This window comes from Primulina huaijiensis, chromosome 4 (assembly GCF_012295235.1).
Source record: "Primulina huaijiensis isolate GDHJ02 chromosome 4, ASM1229523v2, whole genome shotgun sequence".
NCBI lineage: Eukaryota > Viridiplantae > Streptophyta > Magnoliopsida > Lamiales > Gesneriaceae > Primulina > Primulina huaijiensis.
The window spans coordinates 15024543-15032783 of record NC_133309.1 but is presented as its reverse complement, the minus strand read 5'-3'; the positions used below and the strand labels follow the sequence as shown (position 1 = coordinate 15032783).

The 8241-nt window shown below is 42.2% G+C and overlaps 1 protein-coding gene across 1 annotated transcript; it reads right to left on the bottom strand.

Annotated features, from left to right (window-relative positions):
* Positions 1 to 5533: 5533 nt before the first annotated feature.
* On the bottom strand, positions 5534 to 7233 carry LOC140974914 (uncharacterized). The gene is made up of 4 exons (XM_073438405.1): positions 6759 to 7233; positions 6297 to 6641; positions 5668 to 5951; positions 5534 to 5548 (listed from the first exon to the last, which is right to left on the bottom strand). The coding sequence occupies exons 1-4, from the start codon at positions 7231 to 7233 to the stop codon at positions 5534 to 5536; spliced, it is 1119 nt and encodes a 372-aa protein (XP_073294506.1).
* Between the last annotated feature and the right edge of the window lie 1008 nt (positions 7234 to 8241).

Genomic DNA, 8241 nt, shown 5'->3' with positions numbered 1-8241 from the left:
TTTTTTTATGCACGTAATATAATTATTATCCTGTTTTAATTTACCAAATGAGTTGGATCGTTCCCAGGCTCACTGCGACCTAATTCTAACATGAGACACATGCAAATAATCTCAACTTGACCAACACTTCATATTCGAACTAAAAACGAGACAATTACGCCCAACAAACTTAGTATCTAACCATGACTCCGTACCAACCGGAACCAACATCGAACCATCGTTTAGTCATGATTAAAATACATCTAAAATACTGGAAAATATATACAAAGGGCTGTAATACACGAAAATTGTGCATGGAGGCCAAAATCATGAAACGCTCTTTCGAGAGTCACTTTGGCACATTGCACCGTAAATTCTCGTACGACTTCTAAACTTAACCAAATCAGGAACGGTTAAAAACACGACCTCCATAACACAATTGGGCATGTCTTAGTCCAAGGCTAATGGCCACAGGCCAACCAAGAACCAAGAACAAGACCCAATGTAACTCACACCAAAAACTTGAACAAAAATATTCTCGCACAATTAAGACAGATTGAGCGGTTTTACGAGAAAAATCATAACTCTTTCGTTTCTTATCGAAAAAATACGAATTTTATATCGAATCAAAGATAACACAATAAACTACCGTTTTTGTGTTAAAAAAAAAAAAAAAAAATGGACGAATTGATACCAGAATCTAAAACTCCAAAAGATCAGATATCAAGAGCTTGCTGTCAAAATATTCTTCGGACAGATTGTGCGGTTTTGCAAGAAAAATCATATCTCCCTCATTGCTTATTCAAAAATTATGAATTTTATATCAAATCGAAGACAACAAAATAAACTACAACTTTTGTGTTGAAAGAATTTTCAGAAAATGGACGGATTGATACCAGAATCTAAAACTTCGAAAGATCAGATATCAAGAGCTTGCTGTCAAAATATTCTTAGGACAGATTGTGCGGTTTTGCAAGAAAAATCATATCTCCCTCATTGCTTATTCAAAAATTATGAATTTTATATCAAATCGAAGACAACACAATAAACTACAACTTTTGTGTTGAAAGTATTTTCAGAAAATGGACGGATTGATACCAGAATTTAAAAATCCGAAAGATCAGATATCAAGAGCTTGCTGTCATGGAACCGTGACTTTACTAGTTTGATTGCTGTCAAATAATGGATCCAATGGCTATGAGGCTAACCATGGTCCATGCTAGACATGTTAAGGTGTTGTATGAGTCATGGCTAAGGGCCCTTAGCCAACCATGAACCATACAAACCCATAAACCAACAACGAACCACCCACGCAAATGTTACTGTCAAACGCGACCAACCTGAGTTGTTTCTGTCCAAACGATTTGGGACATGGCTCAAGCCACTTGGGGACGACTTGACCACGTCCTATACTTGCTAGGGAAGGGTCCTAGCCATGGCTACTGGCCCTAGGCCAGCCATGGCTCGAACACTATCCTACGAAAACCATTGACAGCAAATGAACCCCAAATGTGACACTTGTTTCTTACCTACTGATTGGAGCACTTAACTTACGGTTTTGGGGCTTGAACCCTTGATCAAACTTGCCCCTAACACACCCTAGGACATGACCATAAGCAGCCTTGGGAGCCTAGGAACCGAGCCAACCTGAAAATCAACAAAACAAGCAAGGGCCGTGACCTGCACAAGATGGCCGAGAATGGACTATGGCTCTCAAAAATATTTTCTTGTGGTTTCTTGCTATAAAATCGAAGCCATGCACATATATCATACTAAAAATATGTAATACACTTGATTGACGAGAAAAAGGAAGAAAATACACATGCCTTAAGTTGTTTTTACAATAAACAACACAATACGTCAGATCGGGAGACACTGCAATGGAAATGAAGAAACTTTGCTAATGTTGTTGTCTTGGCCAAGAATGGGGGCTGCTAAATCTCCTAATTTTTGTGCTAGGGATAGTGGAGAAAGTGGTGAATGCTTGTGGTCAAATAAGGTGGTGCATTGGGAGTAAATGATGTCAAGTTGGGGGACATGCATGTTGAAAGGTTGTCATTTGCTTTCTTGTTGTTGGGGGAGTTAAATGGTGTCAAGTTGGGATTGTGTGGAGTAGAATAGGACCGAGAGCTGGCTACCCAATTGTGTAGGATTTGTTTAAGTTTTGCTAAATAGAATCCTAGGTTAGATAAGCTTGATTAAAAGTTAATTAAGCACAATCTAGATGAATTAAGAAGTCTATAATTAAATTGGGGATTAATTAATTAAAGTAGACTTAAATCCACTTGATTTCAACAAAATAAATTATTTCTTAGCTTGAAATAAATTTAGGAATATTTTTGGATCATAAATTTTATCTCCGATTTCCTATCTCCGGTCCGGTCTCGCGTATATATCTAAAAAGCTAAAATTTGAAATACGTGATTTAAAATCCTTAAAAATAACGTAAATGATTTAAATGCAATTAAATCTACAATTTCTTAAAATAATAACCATTTAAAATTAAATAATAGAAATTTTGCACATATATACGCATATTGGTTGTTTCGGTACTACAACACTCCCCCCCTTAAATAAAATTTCGTCCTCGAAATTAGAACTCACCGAATAAATCTGGAAAGAGACTTCGCATCTCTGACTCTGATTCCCAAGTAGCTTCCTCATCGGAATGATTAAGCCACTTGACCTTCACTGATTTGATCACCTTGTTTCGAAGCTTCTTCTCTTTACGGTCTAAGATCTGCACTGGTCTCTCTTCATAAGACAAGTTCGGAGAAAACTGCAACGACTCAAAGTTCAACACATGAGAAGGGTTCGCTAAATATTTCCTCAACATCGACACATGGAACACATTGTGTACTCCGGCCAGATTCGGCGGAAGAGCAACACGATATGCTAATGTCCCAGCTCTGTCGAGGATCTCAAATGGTCCGATGAACCTCGACTAAGCTTCCCCTTCTTTCCGAATCTCATGACACCCTTCATCGGTGCTATCTTCACGAAAACATGGTCGCCAACGGCAAACTCTAGATCTCTCATCCTCCGGTCGGCATAACTCTTCTGTCGACTCTGAGCAGTCCTTATCTTGTCACGGATCTTGACTAATGTATCGGCTGCCTGTTGAACAATCTCCGGACCCAACTCTGATCTCTCACCTACTTCATCCCAATGAATAGGCGATCTGCACTTCCTTCCGTACAGTGCTTCATAAGGAGCCATACCTATAGACGACTGAAAGTTGTTGTTATAAGTAAACTCCACTAATGGCAACTTCGATTCCCAGCTCCCTGAGAAATCGATGACACAAGCACGGAGAAGATCCTCCAAGATCTGAATAACTCTCTCTGATTGACCATCTGTCTGAGGGTGAAAAGCTGTGCTAAACAACAACTTCGTTCCCATCTCTGAATGCAGACTCTTCCAAAACGAGGAAGTGAATCTCGGATCTCTGTCAGAAACAATAGAGACTGGGATACCGTGCAATCGGACTATCTCACGGATATATAACTCAACATACTAAATCATGGAGAAAGTCGTCTTAATAGGCAAGAAATGAGCTAACTTGGTAAGACGATCAACAATCACCCATATAGCATTTGAACCTCTAGCCGACTTCGGTAAACCAACCACGAAATCCATGTTAATGTTCTCCCACTTCCACTCGAGAATGGGAAGTGGCTTGAGTAAGCCGGCTGGTCTCTGATGTTCAGCTTTCACAAGCTGACAAGTCAAACACTCGGATACAAATCTCCTAATCTCTCTCTTCATACCGGGCCACCAATATAATATCTGCAGATCCTTGTACATCTTCGTACTCCCAGGATGAATAGAGTACGGGGACATGTGGGCCTCAGCTAATATGTCTGCTCGAATAGAATCGCTGCTAGGAACCCATATCCTATCTCGATAACGAACAATGCCATCACTCACTGTGTACAAAGCACTGCCCTTCGTCTCATCTCTCTGTCTCCACTTCGCCAACTGCTCATCAGATGACTGACCGCTGCGAATACGGTCTAATAAAGAAGACTTAATCATCAAGGTAGATAGACGGGGAACTCTACCTCGAGTATAAATCTCTAGATCAAATCTCTGAATCTCACTCTGAAGAGGCCTCTGAACTGTCAAATGAGCCATCACTACGACTTTCCGGCTCAAAGCATCTGCTACTACATTAGCTTTACCAGGATGGTAGCTAATGTCACAGTCATAATCCTTGACTAACTCCAACCAACGCCTCTGACGCATATTCAACTCTTTCTGCGTGAAGAAGTACTTGAGGCTCTTGTGGTCGGTAAAGATCTGACACTTCTCTCCGTATAGATAATGCCTCCAAATCTTCAAGGCAAATACTACAGCAGCTAACTCAAGATCATGAGTAGGGTAGTTCTTCTCGTGAATCTGCAACTGACGAGAAGCATACGCTATTACTTTCCCATGTTGCATCAACACTGCGTCTAGACCGAGCTTCGAAGCATCGGTATACAATACAAAATCTCAGGGCCCAGAAGGCATGGACAAGATCGGCGCTGAAATAAGAGCTTGCTTTAAAGAATCGAAGCTCTTCTGGCACTCATCGCTCCACACGTACTTAGCATTCTTCTTAGTCAATGACGTGAGTGGAACTGCGATAGAGGAGAAACCCTGAATAAACTTCCGATAGTATCCTGCTAGACCAAGGAAACTACGGATCTCTGATGCACTCTGCAGCACCTCCCAATCTCTGACGGTCGCAACCTTCGCTGGGTCTACCTCAATGCCACTGCTAGATATGATGTGGCCTAAGAACGCCACTTTCTCCAACCAGAACTCGCACTTGCTGAACTTAGCGAACAGCTTGTGCATCTGCAACGTCTGCAATACTGCGGTCAGATGCCTGTTGTGATCCTCTTGACTCTTTGAGTAGACGAGAATGTCGTCTATGAATACAATAACGAACTGATCAAGATACGGCTGAAATACACGATTCATGAGATCCATGAAGATCGCCGGCGCATTCGTCAAACCGAACGGCATCACAAGGAACTCGAAGTGCCCATAACGAGTCCTAAAAGCAGTCTTAAAAGTATCGGCGTCTTTCACCCTCAACTGGTGATATCCAGATCGCAGATCTATCTTGGAGAATACTGAGGCTCCCTGCAACTGATCAAACAAATCCTCGATCCTCGGAAGTGGGTATTTATTCTTCACTGTAACCCTGTTCAACTCTCGGTAGTCAATGCAAAGCCTCATAGATCCGTCTTTCTTCTTCACGAATAAGACAGGCGCGCCCCATGGAGAGAAACTCGGGCGAATAAACTCCTTGTCAAGAAGCTCCTGAATCTGTTTCTTGAGCTCAACCATCTCTGACGGTGCTAATCTGTATGGCGCCTTAGAGATAGGCGCGGTACCTGGCATAAGATCGATCGAAAACTCTACCTCTCGTACCGGTGGTCTACCAGAGACGTCATCGGGAAAAACGTCTGAAAAGTCCCTGACAACTGGGACATCTGCAACTGACTGGCTGGAGACCTCGGGAACAGATATAATGGTCGCAATGAATGCTCGACAACCCCTAAGCATGAGCTTCCTAGCCTGAATACAAGATATCATGATAGGAAAATTAAAGTACCGGTCAGGTTCAAATAGGAATTGCTCCCTTCCAAGCGGTCGGACTAGAACAGATCTCCGCTGAAAATCAATAAGTACTCTGTTCTTGTGCAGCCAATCCATCCCAAGGATAATATCGAACTCTGGCATTGGCAGCACGATCAAATCCGCATAGACAAGATTTCCATGAAGCTCGAGGTCTATGTCTCGTACTACGCTAGTCGCTGCCATCTCCTCGCCAGATGGAATAACCACAGAATACGCCACATCCAATCCAATCGTCTTGACCTCGATGGAATTCGCAAAGGTCTCAGATATGAATGAATGAGTGGCTCCTGAATCAATCAAGGCGTTCGTAGAAGCTCCGCCTATAAATATTCTTCCTGAAAGGTTGGAACATCTATCTAAATCCAATAATTAACCAGAATTAATCCTATAGACATGCAAAGGTCAAAGTTCTTCTAACTTAGATTCCCAAAACGACCCGTATAGAACATGCAATCTTATCACAATTTCTAAGTTCAAATCTTATAACCCAATAATTCAAAGCAATTAATCCCAAAATGCTGAATTAAATATGCTAAAATTTTCCCAAATAAAAACTTAAAGATTTAAGATACCTGTCAAGAGCATAGTCCCTGGGTTCGCCTCCGCTGCATGGAGTGCAAACACTCTGCCCTGAGTAGGCAATGTCCCCTGAGGACAATCCTTTAACAAATGGCCTGTACCGCCACACTTGAAACACTTCCCAGAACCATACAGGCAAGTTCCGGTATGACGGCGTGTGCACCTGGCACAGACCGGGTACTCCTGCCTCATCGGGACCACACGTCCCTGCTGCTGCTGCTCTCTGCTCCTCGATGGGCCATGGAAAGGCCTCTTATGCTGCTGAAGAGGGCGGTGGGGCGCCTGAAATGGCCGCTTACCCTGGCGGTCATTCTCGATATCTCTCTGATCCTGTTCTACAGTAAGAGCTCTAGAGACAGCGACCTCATATGTCGTAGGGCCAACAACCCTAACATCACGACGCAAGATCGGCCGCAATCCATCCATGAAGTGCCTAAGTCTGGCACCTTCGTCGTTCGCGATCAGGGGTACAAAGTGACAACCCCTCTCGAACTTACGGATAAACTCCGTAACAGTCATGTCACCTTGTCTCAGGGTCATAAACTCCCTGGTCAACCTCGAACGCACGTCATCATTAAAATACTTAGAGAAGAACACCTCTCTAAAGCGCGTCCAACTGAGAGTAGCTAGATCCAGAGCTACAGATGCGCCCTCCCACCATAGACGGGCGTCTCCTCCAAAAAGATATGTCGCACAGCGGACCCTGTCAACATCCTCAAGCTCCATAAATCTGAAAGTAACCTCTAGGGACTTAATCCATCCCTCATCCACCATGGGATCAGACGTCCCAGTGAACTCCTTCGGGTTCATCCTCATGAACCGCTCACAAATAGCTTCGGGTCTAGGCGGCCTAGCCACCGCTGCAGCATTGTTCCCCGCGAATTGTGCGAAGAACTGAGTCATACCCGCCATCATCTGGGTATGCATATCAGGTGGTGGAGGAGGTGGCGGTGGACCTCTATCCTCATAACGGTTCTGAGTCTCATCATCCTCGTTTTCCGCACCCCTCGGGCGGTCAATAACTCCTCTAGGAGGCATACTGTACCATGTAAAATCCTTACGTAACCAACATGCAATATTTCTACTATTTTATTGAAATTTAAATATATATTTGCTAAAACATAATCTTAACATTAAAATATTTTTCATGAGAATATGCTGATAAAATATTTCATGAGAACATGCTGGTAAACTTTCATGCTAAAAAAATGTAATACGTGAAATTAGGACTTACAGACTGAGGACGTGACTTCGTGAGCTTCTCGAGATCAGTAGTAAGTACAACCCTTTACAAGAAACATCGCTCTGATACCAACTGTGAGGGCCCGTAATTCGTACTCATAATTTTTCGGAATTATTAAAAATTTTCTCTTTAAATAAATAAAATTGCAACGTATAAAAATTTTCGTAAAATAACCCAACGGTTTAACATAAACATAGCAGCGGAAACTGAATAATGTTTTAAACAATAACTTAAAATATATATAAAGTTATAACAAGAGTTTGAACATAAAACTGAATAAATAAACGTGAGGTCCTCGGGTTCGTACTACCGCCGATCCGAGCTAACTCACTGGTCTCCGCCCTCAGCCTCTGCATCGTCAGTACCTACATCAATCAAGTCTAGTGAGTCTAAAGACCCAGCATGCATATATCGTGAATAACAAGTAAATATATCATAAAATCGCATGCAACGTAAATATATCGTATCGTAAAGCGTAACGTGAAAATCGTGTCATGAGTAATTATAAATACGTGCATAACTGAAAAAACCGCACATAAAAGAGTTGCTCGATAGAGCCCTGTCATAACATATCATATCGTAATTTTTCTTTAGAGATAATGTTCTACGCAAGTGGCCCATAACATAACATGCACGTCTGATCATACTAAACCACAGTATACTGGGCGGTAAAGATCATCACAGCCCTTGGACTGGATATCCGTACCCATACATAATCGTAAACCGGTCGTAAGTCACCGGGTGAAGCAATCCCATTAGCGTAAGGTGGCCACAAGACATATCGCATATATCTCAAAAATAAA

Excerpts from the sequence above, each read along its gene's own strand:
- LOC140974914 (XM_073438405.1), bottom strand. The coding sequence starts at position 7,233 with ATGCCTCCTAGAGGAGTTATTGACCGCCCGAGGGGTGCGGAAAACGAG. Across the intron at positions 6,642-6,758 it reads GTATTTTAATGATGACGTGC|GTGCCAGACTTAGGCACTTC; the intron begins GTTCGAGGTTGA and ends CGAACGACGAAG. Across the intron at positions 5,952-6,296 it reads GAAGTGTTTCAAGTGTGGCG|GAAGAATATTTATAGGCGGA; the intron begins GTACAGGCCATT and ends CCAACCTTTCAG.